Raw genomic sequence first — 25,844 nt, forward strand, 5'->3', positions numbered from 1 at the left:
CATTTCAGGAATTGAGTCTAAAATTCGAATCTCAACCATTTTGCTCATAATGATTGTTGGGTAGCAACATTTTGTGGACTACATTATAGGTCAAAGCTCACATGCCAATGGCCAAATAAGGCCAATACTATTGTAACTTTACATTAAGGTTTTATTTAAAAATGACCTCACATGAACAATTCAAATCCAGTCACAACTAAACCTAAGTCATTCAGGGTTACATATTGGGGTCAAAAGTCATTCCAGGGCATCTGGTAACAGGCTGTACATTTTTATAAGGCCTCACATGAACAGATAAAATATAGGGATAGGGGAATCCCAGTTAGAACCCCTTATTAATTCTGTAGTTTACATTCATATAATGTGGCTGTTTGGTTTGCACAGGTGTTCACATTAGTTGCTACTGCTACACTAATTAATGTTTGCATGCATGTCCTCAACAGTTAATACACATCTCAAAAAAGTAACTAACCCCCCTTAAATAATAGCCATTATTCAAAAAACGGGCTATTGTATTACAAATCTGTAAAATGCGTTAGAAGCAGAATTTATTTCTGCGCATTTTGACACGTCATTTGATACGATAACCCAGAAAACAATAAAACGCCGGTCAATTTAATGTAGTGAAGTCCCGATTTGAAAGTTGCACTTACCTACAATACAAAAACACTCAGATATCATTACACAGATTTACTTCAATTGTACTGAATACGAAGTCATACAACTTTCTGCAACTTTCAAATCTTGGGTTACATTGATTTAAATGTACGCTGTGACATTAGTATTTAGTCAATTGCTACAAATGAGGTGTTAAAATGTTCAGAAATAAATTCTGCTTCCAACGCATTTTACAAATTTGTAATACAATCGCCCGTTTTTGAATAATGGTCATTATTTAAGAGGGGTTAGTTACTTTTTTTGAGATGTTTATAATGATTGCACGTTAGATAGTACTTTGCAATTGCATGGCTTATTAATGCACCATTTTTTATTTGGTTTATGCTGCTTGGGTTGTTAGTATGTTAATACAAGGTGCACTGCTTTTTGCTTGCAATATTATCGTAGTCTGCATCTACTAGTCTCAGGTCTGCACCCTGAGTTTTGAACAGGATAGCAAGTATGTGCTATTCCAGTTAAATTTCATACACCCCCTATGGAAGACCATAACCTTAACCTCCCACACAGGGGGTGTAGATTTCAAAAGGAGTCACCCATTCAGGTAATCCTATTTGAAATGGTACACCCTCATAGGCTTCGGAACCGGGAGGCTTGGGGGGGGGGGTTCAGCCCCTCAATAATTTTGGTGCAGGGACTCAAATACCCTTCAGCCCCCCAATCATTCCAGTTGAAGTGAAAAAAATGTATCTCAAACCAAGAAAAATTAGTGTTTTTGACATATTTTTTGCAAAATTTTCTAATATCGGGGGGGGGACCCCCCCCCTCGGGCACCAGACTGGGTCATCAACAAATTTTCATTTTCTCAGTCCCCCCCCCCCCATGTTGAAAATCTTCCTAAGCCACTGAGTCTGTGTTTGGAAGATTAAGGTTGTGTATGGATTTCAACTGGAATAGCCCTTTACGATTTCCATATTTAGGTAATAGTGAAATGTCCCAAAAAGATTAAGTCCAATATGGTTACCATCATAAATCAACAGTTGACTGTGGGTCCCAAAATGTGAGGGTATAGTATTATGATGCTGTTCAGCCATGTGACTTAGGATCTATAGTTGTTAGCAATTGCTGGAAAAAAAATCTTGCTCAATTTCTATAAAATGTTAAAATTCATGTTAATATTTGATATTTTACAGTCAAGCCCACCGAGTAACTCCCCAGGACCAAAAAAATCTGATGACAAGGAGGGTGATGACAAAGCCGAGGAGAAAAATGGTGAAAAGGCTGGAGAGAAATCAGATGAAAAACAAGATGAAAAAGCAGAAGAAAAAACGGAAGAAAAAACGGAAGAAAAAACGGAAGAAAAAACAGAAGAGAAATCAGAGGAAAAATCTGAGAAATCTGAGGAATCTGAAAAATCCGAGGGCTCTGAGAAATCTGGGGAAGAAAAATCAGATGTAAAAAGTGAATCCAAATCTGATGAAGAAAACTCTGCTGCAGGACAGCAAGAAGAAGGAGAAGAAGAGGAAAAGAAGGAAGAAGAGGATAAGAAGGAAGAAGATGAAAAGAAGGAAGAAGATGAGAAGAAAGTTGAAGAAGATGATGAAAATGTTCCCTCTGGTAGCAACAGTGGGAATGTGTCTGGAAATAGCGCTAATGACGACAACAGCTCAGGAAGTGCAACGGCAAGTGCCGGTGCCAGTCGCGACAATAGCAACTTAAGCGCGACATCCAGTAGTGCCAATAAAGACGATAGCAAAGAGGACAAAGAGGAAGAAAACAAGGACAAACAAGACGAAGTTACAAAGGTGGAGGAGGAAGAGAAGACAGAAGATAAGAAGGAGGAGGAAGTAAAGAAAGCAGACGGTAAAGATGAAAACGAGAATAAGAATAAGATTGAATCTGAAGGTGGTGGAAAGGATAAGGATGATGGGAAAGATAAGAAATCACAGAATGGACAGGCACCACTGAAGAGCGCCTTAAAAGGTAAGACTATAATCGCAGCCAGAGATAAAAAATACTAGTTTGCGTCTGACGCCACCTGTCAATCAAACTCAGAAACAATTTGTTTACGAGTTATCCTGATGATTGACATGTCCTGTGGTTATTTTTTCACTTTTAAAAATGCAAACTGTCTCAAAAGTTTGATAATTAATAATAGGAAACTTCTTTCTTGAAGACACCATGTCAACAATGCCTAGAAAAGTTGATTTTTCCTTGGTAAAAGTACAGTCATTTTTCGCCATTTTCTGCGATTCTTTTTTTCCAAAAAGGCACCAGTTGAGTCAACCTTCCTAACCAATCACAGTCTATTGAGAGTTGATCTCCAGATGCAAACTAGTATTTTTATATCTGACACCAATTATAGCAATGATTATGTTCAGGGTTAATGAAGGTATAGATAGTTCACAAATGTGATGGGATAAGGCAAAAAAAAATTGTTTGTTTGTCCATAGAGGCTTATGAAACAGTTGGGTCGGTAGGTCGGATTTTTTTAATATTTTTTTTTTTACAGATATTGCACTTGAAACTGACCATTTGAAGACTGGTAAATAAGTCAAAACACACAGCACTTCACTGGTTTAACTCTTGAGATGGTTCTGCATGTTATACTGTTCATTTTCTTTACATTATCTTTCTTTGAATTTGTACTAACCACTGTTTTATACGATATCCCATCGATGCAAAAAAAAAAAAAAAAAAAAATCAAAAAAAAAAAAAAAAAAGACACAGTCGGGACCAGGGTACACGGTCGGTCGGACGTGGACAAACAAACAATTTTTTTTGGGGGGGGGGGGGGGCCTAAAGCTAAAAAGTCTGAAGTTGACCAAAATCCAAATCTTGTTTTCAATTTCATTACATGAAGCATTCTCAGAGCTTTATTTATTATTTCATAATTAGATTTATGGCTAGAGATTCATTAATCATGGGATCCAATTATTACAATGTTATTATTTGTGATGCTCAAAATAACATGTTGATACTCACTCTATTGTGATTTTAGTCTTTGTTTAGATTTGTAATTTGCATAAACACGTAAAAAAGGAAATCCCCTGTTTTGAGTGGTCATCACTTTGAACACTATTAATGAAAACCAATAAGATTGACAGCAACATTTGGGAAATTTCTTAGCTGCAGTAGGATACCACACTTGGGTAAATACAAATTGGAATGATCAATAGGCCGGGACGGAGCTACATCATGTCGGTGAAAACAACCAAGTGCCGGTGAAAACAACTGCGCAGATCAATCAAATTAGGTCACTGGACTGTGTGCCCGTTGCACATCGCAAGCGTTTCACCTAGCGCCGAGTGTGTACTTGGAATGTTTTGTTTTTGAGATGCAAGTTGCCAGGGAAATTTGCTAAGAATAACACAAGTCCGCTCTCTCCTATAAATTGATCAATAAATGTAATTTGATGCAAACATTTGATTCAGACAGATTATGTGGTGTGAAATTTTGATGACCATATTTTTGTGTGTATATTTCTGTAGCTCCAAGTACCAACATCACAGCGCCTGATTCCACCACAGTAGTTGAGATGGAGAACAGCGCCAATGAAGCCCAGACAAGATTCTCGCTATTTTGCTGCTTACGCAACAAGAATTATCTGGAATCATTGCGCCGTGTTAACCGCTTTGTGCTGAGTCCCGACAGCAAAGTGGTGCGCCATCTCTCGCAAGTAACATGTGCACTGACATTTTTGACAACATGGACCATAATTTATCAGGTATGTATTATATACACCTAGTAGTACATGTATTATTTATCAGTAGTAGGGTGATATAATAATATGTGCAGACTGCACCTAACCCCCACCCCACCTCAAAAATACACACACCCTCATCACACATTGAAGAGACATCCCAAACAAAGCTTAATATATTATTGGTTATGTGACGCTTTTAAAATTTCAGACTTAATAATTCGGATTTTTAACTTATTTTGCTGATTTGATATTCATTTTTGTTACTAAAGCAAAGTGATTCAATTGTTAAAACAAAAATGTACAAAAGTGGGAGAAAATATTGAGTTACCAAAAATATTTCTTCATCAACTGAAAGAACACATACCTTAAAGATTCGCCTAATGGTACACATGGGCTCCTTTTCTTTTACCTTACAGTACAATAATTTTACATAAAGGTAGATAGTTCCCTCCTCAGAAAATCACAACAAGAATTAATGGTCCATGCACTATATGATGGTGGGATTTTTACGGGAGGGCACTTTTAGTTTTTGCCCAAGGGAACCTATATGCCTTTAGGTGAATCTTAACAGTATTTTAGGTTCTAATTGTGAACAAAATCCAATTTCTCCTTAGGCCTAAAAAAAAAATTGTTTGATTGGCGTAACCCGACCTACCCTAAAATTAGGCCCGACCCTAACTTTTTTATTTATTTTTTCAAAAAAATAAATAAAATTTGAAAAAATAAATAAAACAAATAAAATTTTTTTTTAAAAGAAAAAAGTTCCAAAGCTTTTATGAAACAAAATTTACAGCTTAAAAAGTAAGTAAAAAAAAAATCCCGACCTACCTACCCTAAAAAAAATTTTATGTTACACCAATCAAACAATTTTTTTTAGGCCTTATATAAAAAGGGCATGCCAATATCAGTCTTAACTTGTATTGATCATCATTTTAAGTTGTTCTGTATTGAGATAATTTTTGTTTTCTTGTTTCCAACTTTGTAGGCCTTTTTCCAAGTGAAAAGTACTGAAATCTTAGTTTTTAGTTACATTTGTGAGGCTGTGTTTATATTTGAGGTAAGTTTTTCTTCTGTATTATAGAATATTACTGTTAAGTGTTGTTGATTGGATGTGCCGGAAAATGAACTGTTTTTGTAAACTTAGGCTAGAAAATCAAACTTACGCTTATTCATGGTTGAACAAATTCATCAGGATCGGTAGAGTATATTCATTAACCAAAGTTCTTGATAACTGATCCAGAAATTGCACTTACTTTGTGTACGTTTCAGCAACACTGTGGCCTTTGTCAACACTTGATGATGAGTGATTCCTACTGGCAACCGACGCTACTAGGAATCACTCCTCATCAAGTGTTGACAAAGGCAACAGTGTTGCTGAAACGTACACAAAGTAAGTGCAATTTCTGGATCAGATATCAAGAACTTTGATTAATGAGTTAAGCTTATTCAGTTGTAATGGTTGTTAAATTTTGCAAACATGCGGCACAGAAATAGATTTTTGTGGTAGAAATCTTTTAAAGGCGAGAAAAGCACTAAAAAGCGAAATTCACAGCAAAAATTGTGAGGTTGCATTTCTCTCTTATCCTAGAGATAGGTCATATTTGTAACCTTAAATGATCACAAAAGAGTGTTCCATGATTAGTTCAAGCCATTTTGCACTTTGATATTTTTATCAAGGTAAAAAAACAACCTGTAGAGCGGTGTGATCACCCTACACAAGATGAGAATGGTAGTGATTTTATCAAATATTTTGTTTCCAACTTGTGTGCTTGAACAGCTTTACCTTTGACCTGAAATATTGATGACGTGGGTTTGTCAGCACATGGTTATGTGTTTCTAGTCCTTTTTTTAGAATGACAATCGTATTTATATTTTTTATACTATGAATATGCATTAATTTTATTGTAACTTTAGGCTACTATTTAGCTTATTGGTTAACATTCTTTGTTTGTTTGTTTGTTTGTTTTGATCACACTGTATGTGCAGTATTTCGTCACTGGCCGGGAAAAACCTCATATACTTTTGGCCCTTGAACATGAATAAAGCCTTGTAGGTGTAGACTTTATATTGAAGAGTTTGCTTCATCCATGTTCAAGGGCCAAAGTACATGCAGGAAAAAACTCATATTTACTTTTGGCCCTTGAACATGGATAAAGCCTTGTAGGTGTAGATTTTATATTGTAGGGTTTGCTTCATCCATATTCAAGGGCCAAATGTACATATGAGGTTTTTCCCGCCCAGTGACGATTTGTCAAATAAAATTGATTTATTTATTGATTGATTGATTGATTGATTGATTGATTGATTGATTGCAGATTTACATCAAATTCCACGTAAGCTGTGCAGACGAGTATGGAGAACTTGAAACAGATTTTAATAAAGTGTCTAGACAATATCTCAAAACTATTTCTAGTTTTCCACTTGATATGGTGGCTACTTTACCCCTGGATATCTTTGCTTTGTGCTTCCCGGATGACACCATGAGATTCACTGCATTCACATTTCTCAGGACAATACATCTACTGCGCCTTGTGCGCGTGAACCAGTTCTTTGATAGCTGGGAGCAAGAACTAAATATTAAGTAAGTTGGATTTACAGTGTGTCCACTCTGAAGTACAAAGTGACAACTCACGCGTATACAGTGTGTAAACAGTGCACAGTGCTGCGTCTCTGCTGAGTCAGTACTTTGGACTTCAGAGTTGACTGACTGTAGTGATTGTTATGGTTTACATTAGTCCAGAGCTTACCAAACTTTTTTTTCCTGTGATCCAAAGTTCATGAGAAAAATATGGTGCACCCTCGAAGCACATTATGATATTTCATGACATGGTTCAATTATAGCCAATCAGGATACAACTTTTGTATTTTGCAGAGCATATGTTGCATTAGTAAAAAAGTAAAGGACTCTGACAAAGAGTGTGTGATTAGGCATTCAATCAGAGATATAATGCTGACAAAACCCCATTAGAACTACCTGCCGATTGGCCAAAAAGAAGTTTTCATTATCAATTGGACCAATCAGCAACATTGTTAGAATGATTTCACCACACACAAAAATTGGGGTGAATTATTTGTAAAGCTCCATTCTTATTGGTGATTAAAATGAATATATCATGTAATTGACCAATCAGAGGCAATGTTAGATCGGCAGGTAGTGCTCAGGGGGTTAACCAAGCCAAGTGACATGGTTTAAAGGAGATTGTTGGAGATAGCAGGTCGTGGAATTTTTGCAAGTGTAGCCAACAATTGGGCATCACTCTGATGGGAACTGACTGACTGACTGACTTTTCCAGATGAACCACAGGGAGAGTGGATTTGAACTGGGGCCCTCTTGCATCAAAGACAGCCCCCTTAACCAGTGTGCCATGCTGCTCCATGTACTTAAAATAAGTGCTTTTGGATTGTCAGTACACTTAATTTTACATTATTTTTTTAATGATTGTGAAATGACCACTGAAACTCATGTGAATTATTTATTATTTTGTGTGATTGCATTGCAGCATGTTACATGTACGTCTGACCAAGTTCTTTGTGATGCTGGTGATTATTATCCATTTATTTGCCAGTATCTGGTACATGATTGCTTGTCCTCTTGGTAGATGTTATAATGGTACATGGGCTGAAAATATAGGTAAGTTATGCACCCAAGCCTAATTGGTTTCATCATGATTGACTGTCAATTTCTGGAAATAGAATATAGAGTAAACATGAATTAGACGAAATGGTATTAGACCAACAATAGACTTATCTATCCATCAGGCTTTTTATCCAATGCAATGAATTCCAAAAGGGAGTAGGAATTTCATATAGCAGATATCATTAGTTACCCCATGTTTATTCACAAAATATAGGAAAATATCTACGGTCTAGTGTTGCATTCCATGAAGCCAATGGCTGAATGGAATACAGCACCAGACCATAGATATTTTCCTGTATTTTATGAGAACAAACAGGGTGTAACGATTTTATCCTTTAATGAACATGAATTCTATTATCTTCCAACTCGTTTGCAAACTTTGTTGAAGGAATTTAGTTTGATAATCTTACTGAAAAGAAGGCCAGTTTTTTCTTTGCTTGAACAGTGCAGTCATGTTACGCAGACGCGGGCCTGTTAGGACTAGGCAGGTAATACAGGAAAGGTGAACTGCCTGTATATTAATGAGGAGTACCCAGGTAATACAGATTTTTATCCTTGTGGTGTTTGACCAATGAGACTGCAGAATTCTTATCAACTAAAGGATAAAACCCTGTATCTATTGGATTGTTACAATGGGAACAACACTTGTGTACTTCTGTCATATTTCAGCAAAGGATTATATAATATTGGATGGCATTGAGGGTTGTACATGTATGAGAATATAGTGCACGTGCCATGAATGATATTCAATGAGCCGGTACGGCGAATTGAATATCATTCATGGCAAGTGCAGTTTATTCTCATACAACCCGAAATAAAGCCATCCAATATTATTATTATTATTATATAATATGAAGCTTTTCAAGTACCAAACTAAACATACTGGTGCCATTTGGAATCCAGTCGTTTAGTGTAATCATTTTCATCATGTTTGCCAGCTGTATAAAACAACAAACTGCATAACTCAATCAATTACGCCTGCTTTGGTCTCTCCGCGCACGAGTTATGCCGCGTAACGTGCTACGAGTTGCGAGCGGCAACACAAAATGTGCGAGCCCGTTCAGTATCAAGATATCTTGCCCGGTGTTACCGTGCAGTATTAAAAATTTGCGGTATAGCTAAAAGCGTCGTATTACAATGTATATAATAATGGTAGATAATGAACTGCAATAAATATTTGATTGAATGTTTTGTTGACTAGGTTACTTGGATCCAGGAGCAGACGTGGGGATATTTGACAGATATTGTGACTGTCTATACTGGTGTGTTGCTACACTAACGTCCACAGGTTATGGTGATATACATGCACATTCACTTACTGAAATGAGTAAGTCATAGTCCTCAATTCAAGGGTGTGAAAGTTCAGCTTTTAAGCTTATTTCAGCTCTTTTTATTGCCAAAATTGATGTGTTTTCTTTTATTTTCAGCCCATATATTTGGCATTTTTACCCTGATTTTATGCTGTTTTTCAGCTTTTTAAAGTAATTTTCCTCTTTTTTGTCTGAGGCCTCTCACACACCCTAATGCATACATGGATGGTACTTCCATGTTGAAGTATATGGTCCGATTTCTCAAAGCTTGGCTAATGGTCAGGCTTCCTAAGCTAACAGGCTAACCCTACCATCGTGGAACAATTTTATTTATTTATCTTTTCTGGTGATGTAGGCCTACGATGTGGAATTATGAGTAGGCCTACTGGTATATAGGATTAATTGGGCTGAAGCCTGATGGCTTAGGAAGCCTGACCACTAGCCATGCTTCAAGAAACCAGCCCTATGAGACTTGTCACTCAAATGGGTTTGTTTTTCACAACAAATCCTTAGACATTGGGGTGCAGTTTTCACAGTTTGAAGAATCATCTAAAACAGCAAATTTGGGGATATTTTTACAAAAAATCCTTAGACATGGGACCATGTTTAAAAATAACACCCTAAAAGAGCACACCTTTGCTGTGCTTTGAGTCAAAATTGTAAACAATGGGTTTGAGTTTTGAAACTTGAGCTCTATACTCTATAATTCAAGGTCATTTTATAATAAAGTCAGAAAAAAAACCACACCTAATTCGTGTCTGACAATCTTTTAAAGCCATTATGTACGATTTTATAATATGAAATTGGTTAATTTTTTCAAACCTGATTTTTGGCACATTTGTAATGTTTACCAATATCAACTTGCACCTAAATGGAATCAGCCAAATATGTTGTGTTTGTAGGTCAACAGAACAATTTTGAGCAAGTCATATTATGTCCACCATAGAACTCCATTTCAAACAGCCAAAATAACCAGTGGGGTTTCTTTCACTTTACCTTGTTATTTCAGCTTAAAATGGTCAGAAACCCTTCCCGGCAGTTATTACTAATGTTATTTTAGCATTTTGGGTAAAGAATAACAAAATTAAAATTTGACGGAAATCGTATAATAGCTCATTGCAGTGGAAGAACTACTTGGTGTGACATCACATCGGGCTATTCCATTTAAAATCCACACTACCTTTGTGGAAGATTTTTAAAATATCTGCCAGAGGGGGAGTATGAATTCCAAATGGAGTGAGGGCATTAGGCAGCTCCATTTGAATTTTATACCCCCTCTGAAAAAGATTCAACCTGAATCTTTCCTTGAGGGAGTGCAAGTTTCAAATGGAGCTGCTAATGTGTTAATTCCATTTGAAATTTATACACCCAAAATCTTGCACAGGGGTAGTGTGGATTTTAAATGGAATAGCCCATCACACCAACATTACAAACAGTCTTAAGGGATCTAGAATGAGCGTTTATTGCGTTTCGACAGTATTTTTTGTGGGACATGAGAGCACCTCAGACCTATCGAATTGCATTCTGAATCTGAAGCATGTCTTTCTGATATCAAATAATTTTCATTTTTGAAAATCACAATATAATACAAATTTTATGACAAATTACAAAAATTTGATATTTTTCAAATTTTTGATATATAACAGTACTGAAGTAAATTTTATAAATCTGATGATTTATACTTAAAGTGTATGTAGATGGGATGAAAAGTCGACGATCAATTGAAAATTTTGATCTTTCATATTGAAGATATGGATTAAAAAAAAAAAAAGACCTATTTTTTTTGGGTGTTTTGGGAAAAAAATCCATATCTTCAATAATGAAAGGTCAAAATTTTCAATTGATCGTCGGGCTTTTCATCCCATCTACATACACTTTAAGAATATGTCATTAGATTTATATAATTTACTTCGAGTACTGTTATATATCAAAAATTTGAAAAATATCAAATTTTTAATGATTTGCCATAAAATGTATATTAAATTGCGAATTTCAAAAAATCAAAATTATTTGATATCAGAATGACATTCTTCGTATTCAGAATGCAATTCGATATGTCTGATGTGTTCTAATGTCCCACAATAAATACTGTCCAAACGTTCATACCCCAGCCCTTAACATCCAGTCATTACATAAATGTATTATGCTAGTATGCAAGAACTCCCTTGGCGCTAGCTTATTATTGCTTATGCTTTGTTTACAGTATTTGCCAGTCTTGTAATGGTGCTTGGTCAGTTACTCTTTGGTTCCGTTTTGGGTAACATTGCCTCCACATTAGCCAACGAGGAGGCCGGAAGGGTCAGCTATGAGGAAAGACTACTTGCTGTCAAGGTAATCATGTAGTGTATTGTCTAAATAATTACCTCATCTCATCTTATCATAGAGTAACAGTATTTGTGATGCTGATCATCCTGATATTAAAGATTTTTTAGGCCCTTTTTGTACTTTTACCCCATTTTTGATGCATTTCCCTCCCCTTGAAAGTTGACCTTTTCCCTTTGCCCTCTCCCCTCTGAAAAAGTCCTGGTTACGCCACTGTATTTACCAATAAGTAAGCCAAATAAAGTCAGTGATGCACAGGCCCGTACCCAGGATTTTTTGTGGGGTGCAAATTTAGAAAAAGTGGACCTTTTTAGCGCGAACACATAAGGGTGGGGTGCAGGGGCCCACCTTAGGGCCCCTGCTGGGGTCCAGGTGGCAAAGCCCCTAGTGGGGGTCGATGCAAAAAACCAATAGTGAGTTACCCTTGTTTAAACATTTATAGTTTTTATTTTGTCTTCTTTTCAGAACCAAATGAAAGACATGAGACTAGACAGTAAAATGAAGAATAATGTTGTCAAATATTTTGATTATCTGTGGATGCGTAACAAGTAAGTACATGTAATTAATCGCTGATTATAAACCAACAAGTTTGTGTTAACTTGAGTGAAATAAACCAACAAGTTTGTGTTAACTTGAGTGAAATGTGTTTGATAAATACTGATGCTAAGTTTGCAGCATAAACAGACAGTGGCGTGCACAAAGGGGGGCATTGCCCCCCCCCCCAATATTACTGGTAAGTCGAGTGAAGATTCGGGATTTACCTATTTGTGGCAAGTGCCCCCCCCCTCCTTTTGAAAACCTGTGGACACCACTGTAAACAGGCGTATTTGAAATGTGTGTGTGTGTGTGTCGGGGGGTGTATTTGAGAGTGTGTCTTGGTGGAGTGTGTTTGTGTGCTGCATGGGAAAATGATGCTTTCTGGGACTTTTTCAAAAGAATGTTGCACTTATAATATTTAGGCTTAATGGATTCAGTCAAATAAAGATGGTCTTGAAGAACTATAGGTTGATTCAGTCGTAATTTATTTCTTTACTTCTCTCCTCACTGATAAAGAATGTTGCACTTATAATATTTAGGCTTAATGGATTCAGTCAAATAAAGATGGTCTTGAAGAACTAGGTTGATTCAATCGTAATTTATTTCTTTACTTCTCTCCTCACTGATAAAGGATGTCTGATGATCAAGACTAATCTGAATCTCATGCCACTCAATCTGGAGCTCTGATTGGCTGAAATTGTGTACTCTCTCTCTACTGTACGATTACCGTAAAAACTCGATAGTTAGCATATGTGCTTACTATCGAGAGCTTTGAAAACATGAAACTCTGCCAAATTCTTGTGCTTTACCAACTGAGCTTATGGGGTTGAGACACACATTTGCAGAATTATTTGTTCGTATATAACAACAATGATTTGCTTAAAACCCTTTACACTTTTGTGGATGGGGCTCTTCATGTTTGCATGTTTTAAAGCGCTCGATAGTAAGCACATATGCTAACTATCAAGTTTTTACGGTATACGCTATGTGGGAACTGTACTATTTTGGAAGAAGAACCAGTCTTGGCCAGATATAAACGGATCGAAAGAAATCAGAAATTACCACGTTCTGAATTTGGGACAAGAATTGCTTAACAAGAATTGCCTTTGAAAAGAACCTCATCCAACCAACATCCTGCACTGTTACATACTAATAATTGAATACCTGAGTGGAAGAAGGGCCCAACTCCATCAAAACTGTTTTCAAGATATTAACAAAAAACATAATATTTGGAAAAGTTTTATAGACAGAATGTTTTTATCTTCAGGGGACCTTTAATACATGGACATGCAGTATTACATACATTCGAAATCATATATGATGTTTCCATTGTGATGTCCACTGGTATATCATAGGATTGATTGAGGCATTGAGCATCCAGCATCAGACACCCCCTGCCAGCTACTAGTAATTGGGAGACAGGCTTAATTGCCTACAGACTGAAAATAGTGGAGATCAAAATGGCTGCCTACCTGAGCAACACGGATGGCACATGGGCTGAGATAGTTGCAGATTTTTATATCTAACATTTGCAATGTAAATACAAGGGATTCACCAGAAAGACTTAGCAGTTATTCAAGAACCTAGTGGAGGTAAAGTTATACGTTGGTATGAAACCATTCCAAGGAGCTGTTAAGCTTAAGCTAGCTGTGCTGTGTTATTTGATTCTGTCATGACATGACTTTGAGTAGTGTACACGAAAACGCGAACTGCGAGCATGCATTAACTGGCTACAGAGTACAGACTAGTCTTCATGGAAACTCCCAACTACAGATCAAGACATGATATGGATAACAAATGACTCTAGATCATCTCATGCCACAATGATGGCACTGCCAATGATAACATATTAATATGCTTACTCTATGCTAGTATGCTATACATTATATGATTGTGTATGTGTATTATAACTTGTGAAGCAGGTTAACATGGTTAAAGCCCCACCTGATGATGTACTTAACCCCAAAATAAATGTTACTAGTGTTTTATTGTTCTGAAATAGTAACTACAGTGTACTGTGTTTACTTTGTGTGAACCTGGTAGTAAAGGGTATTCTGTCCCTAGGCCATCAGTAAGGTTGGTGTATACGTTGGTCATAACAGAATTGGGGGCTCACGTCCGGGAATGAATTAAGTAATTTGGAGCCCTACCAGAAACAGGGGCTCGTGTTCTGAGATATTGAATTAAAATTACAGTACACTGTAACGTAAAGAAATAAATACACTGTAAAAATTGGGTTTAATCAGAATCATCATCATGGAGTTTAAACCAGAAGAATTCATTAAGGATGTAACATGGGAAAAGTTTGACCAGTTACGTAGACCTAAGTTAGTGTCATTAGTCCAATATTATGAATTGGATATTAAACAGCCAATGAGAAAGCAAGTAATTAAAAATGATCTCATAGATGTATTGGTTGGTAAGAATATTCTTGATGAAAAATATTTGGATAAGAAAATGGAAGTCCAAATTCATGTAGAGGTGGATGTTGTAAAACTGAAACAACATGAAATTGAAATGCAGAAATTGAAAACTGCAGCACAAGAAAACATGGTAAAGTTAAAAATGGAGGAAGAATTCAGGATGAAACAACATGAAATTGAAATGCAGAAATTGAAAACTGCCGCACAAGAAAACATGGCAAAGTTAAAAATGGAGGAAGAATTCAGGATGAAACAATTAGAAATGAAATGGTCACTTGAGCATGAGAAATTGAAACAAGAATTAGTATTCAAAGAGAGTACATTTGATGTCACTGAACATATCGAGTTGGTACCAAAATTCAATGAATGCGAAGTAGACAAATATTTCATACATTTCGAGGAAATTGCCAACAGTTTCTCCTGGCCAAAAGACCAATGGTGCTTATTACTTCAGAGTGTTTTGGTGGGTAAAGCTTATGAGGTATTTTACTGTTTACCTGATGCAGATTACCTTACGGTAAAGCAGGCCATCCTGAATAAGTATGCGCTCATTTCACAGTACAAAACAAGAGTGGCAAAGCCATTTTCACACTCAAATTCCTATGAGGAATTAAGAAGCAGCACACAACATGGAGAAAAAGTTTGGTCATCTGAGGTTCATGATACAAAAAGTACAAAAGTTCCCAGTGACCCTAGTAAACAAAAAGTTATCTATGAAAGTAAGCCTAAATCAGGGCCTTCTTGCTATCACTGCCATAAGAAAGGGCACCTGATGTCCCAATGTTGGAAACTTCATGAGAAACAAAATTGTTCATCTCCTGTAATGTGTGTAGACCCTGTGCATATTAATGAGAATCTCCCCAATGAAAACCAAAAAGTCCTACAAAAGGAATCTGACTCAATAGAAGTTAGTGAAATGTTTGAACCTTTGGTGAGTGAGGGAATTAGTGTGTCGTTATCAAATGACAAATCAGATCCAAAGCCCATAGAAATAATTAAGGATACAGCTTGTGGCAAGAGTGCAAATTTGGAAAGCACCTTGTCATTTTCAGAGAAATCTTCCACTGGAGAGGATGTGCTGGTCCCTGATATTGGGATGGATATTGTTAGTAATCCCCCTCACATAATTGAGGTACAGACTGACTTGGTGTCAAAAACATATAAAGTGGGAGTGCAAAAGGAACTGCCCATAGATGCTGCAAACATACTCTTGGATAATGATTTTACTGAGGAAAAAGTACTACCTGATAAAGTGCCTGATCACATACATGTAGTTACTAAATCAGTGATTAAAACTGATAGGGATGAAGAAAATTATGTTTTCCCATCAGGTTTTGTTCCCAGATCCATGAGTTGTCAAGCAAACAAAGAAATTATGGAGCCCTTACAGAGTGCTCAAGAAAAACATGAAAGTCAGAAAAGGGAAAATGACTTAGTCCCAGACCTAGAGGACACTTTTCTTTCTGAAATACATGTATATGATCAGGATGCACAATCAAGTCCTATTGTTATGGGGAAATCAGATCCCAATGTATTCAATGTAATTACAAAATCTGAGAAACATAGGGACTGTGAACAGTACCCCAGTAACCATGAAAAACTGGTTAGTGAACAAGAGAAGGACCCAAAACTAGTAAACATAGGTCAAAGATCAATGACAGAGGAAACAAATGAGGTCCCTGTATGTTTGTACAAAGTAAATGAGGTTCTTGTGAGGAGATACAGACCTCCAGATACAAAAGTTGACCAAGAATGGAGAGTCTATAATCAAGTAGTGGTGGATAGTACATGTAATGTAGTCATAAGTCTGACACATGAAAATCTCAAACAGAGTCAAGACAAAATGAGAACATGGTATGACAAGGAAGCTGAGAACAGAGTATTTAAACCAGGTGAAAAGGTCCTGACAACTACAACTGACTTGACATACCATGATCTTGATGTACATGCAGGTGGTTTTGCACCCATAAAACAGTATCCCTACATGGTAAATCCACTCAAACAAGAGTATACCCTGGATGCCAAGCATGTTAAATGGAGAGACAATGAGGTAACAGATGCCCTATCAAGAGCACACAATTAAATTAACATTGCCAAATGCCATAAACAGTGTGTGAAACAAGAATTCCTTTTAAAAAGGAAAGCAGTGTACTTTTCAAGTAGATCACATGTATGGAACATGTTCAAAGTTAAGTTTTCATGGCATTCAAATTTTTCTATTAATTGTGCTGTATAAAACTTTGAGTTTTGTTATCAAACAAAAATTGCTTTTAAAAAGAAAAGCAGTGACATGGTCATGAACCAATGTCAACATTTTATAGTTTATGTAGTGTTATACAGTCAAGGTGTTTGTTGACAAAAAGTTCAGGTATAACAACTACAGGATAATATACTAAGTAATCAGTTATGAAGTAAAACACTAAAGAAAGTGTGAAGTTTTCATTACATGTAAACTTCTCTTTTAAGGGGGAGGTGTGATGTCCACTGGTATATCATAGGATTGATTGAGGCATTGAGCATCCAGCATCAGACACCCCCTGCCAGCTACTAGTAATTGGGAGACAGGCTTAATTGCCTACAGACTGAAAATAGTGGAGATCAAAATGGCTGCCTACCTGAGCAACACGGATGGCACATGGGCTGAGATAGTTGCAGATTTTTATATCTAACATTTGCAATGTAAATACAGGGGATTCACCAGAAAGACTTAGCAGTTATTCAAGAACCTAGTGGAGGTAAAGTTATACGTTGGTATGAAACCATTCCAAGGAGCTGTTAAGCTTAAGCTAGCTGTGCTGTGTTATTTGATTCTGTCATGACATGACTTTGAGTAGTGTACACGAAAACGCGAACTGCGAGCATGCATTAACTGGCTACAGAGTACAGACTAGTCTTCATGGAAACTCCCAACTACAGATCAAGACATGATATGGATAACAAATGACTCTAGATCATCTCATGCCACAATGATGGCACTGCCAATGATAACATATTAATATGCTTACTCTATGCTAGTATGCTATACATTATATGATTGTGTATGTGTATTATAACTTGTGAAGCAGGTTAACATGGTTAAAGCCCCACCTGATGATGTACTTAACCCCAAAATAAATGTTACTAGTGTTTTATTGTTCTGAAATAGTAACTACAGTGTACTGTGTTTACTTTGTGTGAACCTGGTAGTAAAGGGTATTCTGTCCCTAGGCCATCAGTAAGGTTGGTGTATACGTTGGTCATAACACCATGGCAACGGTACAGATCTTAATACGAGCTGGAGTTGGGCCCTTCTTCCACTCATATACTGCAAGTGCCAGTTCCATAAGCAGATTTGTTATAAATAGCTACAGAAATTTGAAAATTGTCCATTTATTGCACAAGTATAAGCATGTAATATGTTAGCAAGAAAGTTTATTGCTGTGGAAAGCAGATTTCATGGATGAACAAAATTCTTCTTTAACCCAATATTTGTGGAAGAAGGGCCCAACTCCATGGAGTTGGGCCTTTCTTCCATGAAAGCCATGATTAAGTGTACGTGGAAGACTATTTAGAAAGTGGATTTTGGCTCATCTTTCACACACAAGGAAGAACAGTCTGCTGGCAATAAAATGGTGGGTCTAACTCATTTTTGTAAAAAATGGAGTTGGGCCCTTCTTCCACTCAGGTATTCAATTGTATGACTTCATTGTTCACAATTTGTCAGTTACAGACTACAATTCTTTCATCACAAATGTTTTATTTCTCATTTTTGCGTAGGGGTATCGACCAGCATAATCTATTTAAGGATGCACCATTTTGTATGCAGACAGAGCTTTCCCTTAATGTTAATGGTGAAAATTTAAGAAAGGTAAGAAATAAATAAGAATTTAACTTTTTAAGAATTTATTTTTTGTAACAATATCACCTAACACTTCTTGAAATGTTATGTCTGTTATTGTGTGAAAACATATTAGGTTATTTTTTTAAATCTTGTTTTGCAAATATCTATTATCTATGTGACATGATCTGCTCCATGGGGGCCAAAAGAGACATTTTTGAGAATTGAGTTACTAAATAGTTACTATTACCTTAAACAAACATAATTAGGCTATCATAAATAAAATGAAAATACCAAAGGTCTAGCATACTTGGTTCAGAAGTTTTGTGATGTCTATATTGTTATGTATGTTATTGTTTTTTTGACTGTATCCTTCTCATTGTAGGTGCCATTATTCCAAGAAGCAGATGAGAGTTTTTTCCGTTCGATATCTCTGATGCTTAGACAAGTTCTATTCATGCCCAACGACTATATAGTAAGGCAGGGAGATGTTGCTAATGAAATGTACTTCATCCACCGAGGAATTGTAAGTCATGTGTTGGTTGTTTCAATAAGGCCAAGTAAAATAGATAACATGTATATCATCCCTGCCAATTTTTTGAGATTTACAAATATGTTTGTTATTTTTCTTATTTGCTCCCTTACTAAAATTGTTGCGATGAAAAGACATGTTAAGAAGTTGTTGCTTATCATTTATGAAATAAAGTTTGTTTGGCTTATATAAGGTGCAAAAATATAAGACTAATATAATAACACCGTGTATGGCGCACAGTGTCATCGCCCCGATATCTTCATGGTAGAAATCGCCATGGTAGGTTGAATCCACAGCCATGCACGGCCATTTTATTCCACCTTTAATATGAATCGCAGTAGCCAAGTGACCTGACTAAGGCTACTGACAATAGCCGGGGTAATTGATTTCTCGCTGTGTGAGTAAGCTTGTATACGACATTGCGGTCAGTGGTCATACAGCCTCCACTGGAGTAGTGAGTGCAGCTATAGCCTGCACGGTGTAGTCCATACAGGACCAACGCAATATAAAATTTGATCAGATTTTGAGTTCAAGACTCACAGCCTTTTCTCAAAGCGCAAACTAACGACTATCATATCTGTTCAACACATATTTTCAAGTGTATAAGACCAGATCTGGTTTCTTGAGACGAAATCATTTACGGGAGATATTCATCATTTTCCACCCCGGTATCCGAAGATTTTCGTCTGATATCAAAACCGTGCATAGCAATTCACGTGTATCAATCCCGTGTATTTATTTTAGTATCTCTGCTGCACCAAATAATTATTAGCCAGGCGATGTCGGTGTATGACATGCACACAATTAATAAGTATGCCAAGGATATAAGCAATAAAACAAAATTAGTTTGATTGACCATTGATGCTTGGTCTATCCTTTTTATTAATGAAATCAACTAATTGACTATTATTAATTGTGATTACATATGAATCTCTGCATGTAATATTCTTGGCCAATACAAATTTACCATTAATAGTGATGAATTAGTTTATAGTTCATTAATAACAAGCATCAAAGCAGCATCGATGGCCATATAGGCCGCCCCTTGCCTACTGATGGCTCTGAAAAGAGCCGTTCACTGAAGACTGCCCCTTGTAAATAGAGAACAAGCAGACCTTGCCTATCTGGTAATGAAAAAGTCTTAATGACCCTGAAAAGAGCTGTTCACTGAAGACCGCCCCTTGTCAACAGAAAAAACTAAATAAGTGGTGGCTCTGAAAAGAGCTGTTTAAAATCAGTAAGCTTAGGTGTTGAGTAAGTAATGGCAATATCTCAATTCTCTTATAAAGTTCTACAATTTGTTTTTCTCATAGGTTGAAGTATTAGAAGAACATGACCAGTCAGAAGTTTCCGAAGTCCTAAAAGAAGGCGACTTCTTTGACGATATCCACATGGTATACGACATGCCCCGTAGAACCTCAGTGCGTGCTTGTAAGCACGTGGATGTGCTCTCCCTCTCTGTGGCCGATCTGAAGATAGTGCTTACGCAGTTTCCGCAGGTCGAATCGCAAATCAAACGAGTCGGTCAAGAGCTCTTTGGCGAGTATGCTGCCAACAAGAATGCACCCGAGCACTTCCCGCCGATCTCGACAACCGTGTAAAAGAAAAATCACATTTTTAGGATTAGGGCTTTCTCCAAAGAATTTAAAAATATAAAAAAAGAAACATTTTTTATATATATATATTATGATGTGATGAACTTTTTGATATACCGTGCAAGCTTTTTTCACTATCTTTTTCTTTGTGAAACAGGGTATGCATGTATTAGTGAGGGGTGTGGTTAATTTAATACAACCCCTCTCTATTATGAGATACATGTATTAGTGAGGGGTGTGGTTAATTTAATACAACCCCTCTCTATTATGAGATGCTTATGAAAATAATGCATCCAATATACTGCTGAGGGTGCTGACGAAATCATGCAGACTGTAACCCCCTGAGCACTACCTGTTGATCTAACATTGCTTCTGATTGGTCAATTACGTGATATCTTCATTTCAATCACCAATCAGAATGGAGCTTTGCAAATAATTCACCCCATTTTTTTTGGGTGGTGAAATTATTCGAACAATGTTGCTGATTGGTCCATTTGATAATGAAAACTTCTTTTTTGGCCAATCGGCAGGTAGTTCTCATGGGGTTATAAAAAGTTTGTTTGGTTTTAGTTATAATAGTATAAGAAAACTGCAAACTTTGAGGAAAGCTACATGTATGGCGCAGCATGAATGATGTATGCCGTAAGTGGCTCGGATGGAGCCTCTTAATATATGATACGGTTTGCAATGCAGGTTTTTTGAAAAAATTGTGTAAAAATTGCTACTTTTACAAAAACAGCATGTGAATGTTTGGTCTGCCAAATGATGCCACATAATATATGATTGCAGGTCAAGTCTATGAACAGGGTTGAAAATAATGGACGCTTTGGCCAGTTACTGTCAAAAAATGGTCTGGCAAATTTGGCTATTCCAGTTGAAATACACACTACCCCTGTGGAAGATTTTTGAAATATGTTCCACAGAGGGAGTATGAATTTTAAATGGAATTAGCATATTAGGCAGCTCTATTTGCATTTCATACACCCTCTGACAAAGATTCAACTTGAATCTTCCACAGAGGGAGGGTGAGTTTCAAATATAGCTGGTTAATGTGCTAATTCTATTTGAAATTCATACTCCCTCTGTGGAACATATTTCCAAAATCTTGCACAGGGGGAGTATGGATTTCAAATGGAATTGCCCAATATGACTTGATCTGATGCAGTCGGACCAAAGTTGGCAATGATGACATTGAGATAAAGACAAAAATAAGAAACAAAAATACACTATAAATCAAGTTAAACATATAAAAATTTGATAATTTTGCAACATGCAGGGATGATGGGGATTTCAATGTCAGTAAGCTTAAGTACTAAGCAGTTAGTAATGGTTATAATTTTCAAAATGGCCGACTTTGGTCTGAGTGGATCAGACCATGTCACTTAATGAAAGATGGCAAGTAAAAATCCCTTTAAAAAGGGATGTGCTGGGACATAGTTGTTCACAATTAAAAAATTGACTTGGTAAAATTAATTGAATGTCACCTATATTAGATTTTGATCCTGCAAATAATATTGGTGTAGTTTTGAAACCAAAGTTTATTTTGAATCCTGCTCATGGACATTGTTTTGCTTCATATATGAGACCTATGCACTTGCAAGCTTAACTTTCTTCAGCAAAACTAAACAAAACCAAGAAAAAAATAGTAAAATGAAAATGAAAAAATAATCAAATGACATTGTGTACAAAATTGATTCTTTTATATTGATTTCTTTAAATGATATATGTAAACACTTATTAGTTTGATCATTTTGAATTTTGAGATGTGAAAATTCTGTATTATGATCTTTTCTACTCCTTCATTATAACATTAAAGTAGTTGCTGTAATCTGTGTGATTCAATGTGGAATGCAAAGTTGGTATTCAATGTGGAATACAAAGTTGGTATTCAATATGGAATACAAATTTAGTATTCAATGTGGAATACAAAGTTAGTATTCAATGTGGAATACAAAGTTAGTGTTCAATGTGGAATGAAAAGTTGGTATTCAATGTGGAATACAAAGTTAGTATTCAGTGTGGAATACAAAGTTGGTATTCAATATGGAATACAAATTTAGTATTCAATGTGGAATACAAAGTTAGTGTTCAATGTGGAATGAAAAGTTGGTATTCAATGTGGAATACAAAGTTAGTATTCAGTGTGGAATACAAAGTTGGTATTCAATATGGAATACAAATTTAGTATTCAATGTGGAATACAAAGTTAGTGTTCAATGTGGAATGAAAAGTTGGTATTCAATGTGGAATACAAAGTTGGTATTCAATGTGGAATCCAAAGTTGGTATTCAATGTAGAATACAAATTTAGTATTCAATGTGGAATACAAATTTAGTATTCAATGTGGAATACAAAGTTAGTGTTCAATGTGGAATGAAAAGTTGGTATTCAATGTGGAATACAAAGTTGGTATTCAATGTGGAATCCAAAGTTGGTATTCAATGTGGAATACAAATTTAGTATTCAATGTGGAATACAAATTTAGTATTCAATGTGGAATACAAAGTTGGTATTTACAGACATTGACACTGTCTACTGGCTGTTCCAGGACTATTATGACTGATTAATAGTTATCAAGGGCTTATTACACAAACCTAATGTAAATCATTTGATGCATGTGCTAAGTTATGTGGGATTTGGGGAGTTGCAAGGTGATTTAGCACATAAAGCAACTCTGGTGTGATATAAGGCTCACCTACAATCGTGGAAAAAAATTCTTGGAACACTGGGCACACTTACCAAAATTCTGTGCAGAGTTTTGCATGTTTACAGAAAATGTCCTAAACATGACATTTACATCAATGAGTTGCCCTTCCCTTTTCCACATCAATCAATGTTGGAATACTGATGAAAACATGGGCATTTCTCAACATTGCATGGGGGAGAGGGGTGGTAGTTTGCAGTTCTTGATGTGTAAGTGTGTCAAAACTTTGTTCCATGATCGCATCTTTGTCTAAGTTTCTATTTATGCAATTGTGTTGTACAAGCCTTAGTTTTGTGGATAATATTATTGAGAAATAGTATTCTTCATGCAGAAAACAAGAACGGTTTTCATTTTATGTGCAATATTGGGACACACTGTCAGTTTTAGTTGCTCAAGTAATTAAATACTATTGGTATATTAGGTAATTCTTGAAAAAGTTAGAATACTCTGCTTGATTGTAGCTTTGTGATAAACAAATGTGTACATCCATATCAAAACGATGCACTTGTTGGCTGCTACATGTGTCTCATTTCAGATAATAGCTAGGAATAAATACCAGGCTCATCTCAATTGGAGGTCACTTCCAATAATCACCAAGTCACATGGTTAAAGAATGTTCTCTGTATTCCTAAACCATGTGACTTGGGGATGATTTGAAGTGACATCCACTTGAGATGAGCCTGGTATTTATTCCTAGTTATTATGTGAAATGAGACACATGTAGCAGCCGACAAGTGCATCGTTTTGATATGGATGTACACAAATGTGGTCCAGAAGACTGCATGCATGCGCCTTACACTGGGCCATGTTTAATACTCTCCATGGATGAATACATTCAAGCTTGGCTAAGAATTACCTTATTTATCTATTGGGGGTACAGTTTAGTATCACATGTGTGTATTTGTGAGCTTGTACATATTTCATCAAGTTACTTATGGTCAATTTATGTCATGCCTACACGTACAAGCCCCCTTTACACACAAGTAATCTAATCAACACAATTCAACTTTTATTTCTATGTTGTAGTGATCTATATTTGGCAAAGAATTATATAGTCTGTATACCTTACTCAAGTCAGTAATTAAGATATTGTTTTTTATTGCATTCAAAATGTAATGATGCTAAGTATATAAAAGTATACATTTTCATAAGGAAATGATGCAAGTCATCCAACTAGCATTGTAACAGATTCCTGCAAAAATTAAGTTTTTGAGAAAAATTTTATTTTACTTTACTGACTCGAGGAAGGTACACAGACTATAGTGCATGGGAAGAGTTCAGATACATAATATAATATATTCATAGTCTGCCTTTTTTTGGTTTTAATGATTTAAAAAAAAATTATTTTATGTTTATTTTTTATTGGTTTTGGGTATTTTTTTTTCTTCAAAATTTTGCTCACTAGTACTGACTGTCCCTTGCTAATAAGGGATTACAGAAGTATCTTATTACATTATAAAACATTATTAACTGCCATACGAACGACCTGCTGATTGGCTACAAGAGGGCTATGTATGATTTATTTAACCAATCAGCAACATGGTAAGAATGGTGGGTTAACCATATGAATACTACCTGCTGATTGGCTACAAGTAGATTATATATGATTTATTGAACCAATCAGCAACACAGTAAGAAACAGTTGTACAGCAGAAGAGTATGGAGGTGAAATATTTAGAAGCAGTATTTTAATTGGTCACTCAAATGAATAGACTGTGTAATCAACCAATCAGAAATGCTGTAAGAGAGGATGCAACAATTACACAAGGCAGCCTTTGGATGTAATGTAATTTGCATCTGAAGTCTTCATGTAAAAGGTGTAAAAGCTATAGGGTAAGCTTATTGCTGCCTTATAAGCAGTAGATGTAAAGAGGTACTGAACATATGTATAGTGTATAATAGAAAAGGTTTATTTATTTTGTGCAATGAAACAAACCAAATATCGATAACATTATTAACAATTTCCAAACATTAAGGTTAGCGTATATGATGCTAATCGTATAGAAATGTTAACATTTTGTGTCACATTGTTTGCTTTCATTGGGCTAAATACCGAAGGGAATTTGTAGTTGTAGACAACTGATATTTGATGTATGAGTTGGACCTACCATGACATGTCTGCTGAATCAGGTTCTGAGAAGATATGTGACCCCTCGGCACAACTGAGCCCTGAAGTCGCCAATCATCATTTTTGAGATATTCAACCAAAATATTCTGCTTGAAATTAGCTTTAAAATGATGTATATCATGTCTATAGTACTTGATATTTAAGTACCGGGGTAGTGAAAAATCAATAAACAGTCAATAAATCCTTTGTTTCCTATTGTTTATTGTTAAGTTCGATGGATCATATCTCAATAGTGGCACGGGCGACATCCGGGCTCAGTTGTGCCGAGGGGTCACATATCTTACACTTCCCATAATGCATTTCTCCCATTTTAATTTCCTGTACTGATTGCTACCTATAGTAAGAATTCCAATTAAATGAACGCAGCTTTTAACAGCTGCACTCGATCCAACCGCGATCGGATATTGCTTCTGTCAAACGACAACGCGAACGCACGACCTTGGATACAATGCTATCCAATCACGAAAGTGCGTTGGCATGGTTGATTCACTTCCACGCGTTACTCACGCACAGTCGCA

At 36.2% G+C, this 25,844-nt stretch overlaps 1 protein-coding gene across 1 annotated transcript in view; it reads left to right on the forward strand.

Moving 5' to 3' along the window:
• Positions 1-25,610, forward strand: part of LOC140165632 (uncharacterized) — a 361,058-nt gene extending 335,448 nt beyond the window's left edge. Inside the window, 11 exon segments of the mRNA XM_072188920.1 lie at positions 1,809-2,598; positions 4,107-4,342; positions 5,307-5,378; positions 6,637-6,902; positions 7,822-7,952; positions 9,160-9,285; positions 11,472-11,599; positions 12,056-12,138; positions 18,307-18,397; positions 18,753-18,893; positions 20,213-25,610. Of these exon segments, the coding sequence (XP_072045021.1) occupies positions 1,809-2,598; positions 4,107-4,342; positions 5,307-5,378; positions 6,637-6,902; positions 7,822-7,952; positions 9,160-9,285; positions 11,472-11,599; positions 12,056-12,138; positions 18,307-18,397; positions 18,753-18,893; positions 20,213-20,500 (2,352 nt within the window). The 3' untranslated portion in view covers positions 20,501-25,610.
• The last annotated feature ends 234 nt before the right edge of the window (positions 25,611-25,844 follow it).

The sequence above is a fragment of the Amphiura filiformis genome, chromosome 12, assembly GCF_039555335.1.
Source record: "Amphiura filiformis chromosome 12, Afil_fr2py, whole genome shotgun sequence".
In the NCBI taxonomy this organism is placed as follows: domain Eukaryota; kingdom Metazoa; phylum Echinodermata; class Ophiuroidea; order Amphilepidida; family Amphiuridae; genus Amphiura; species Amphiura filiformis.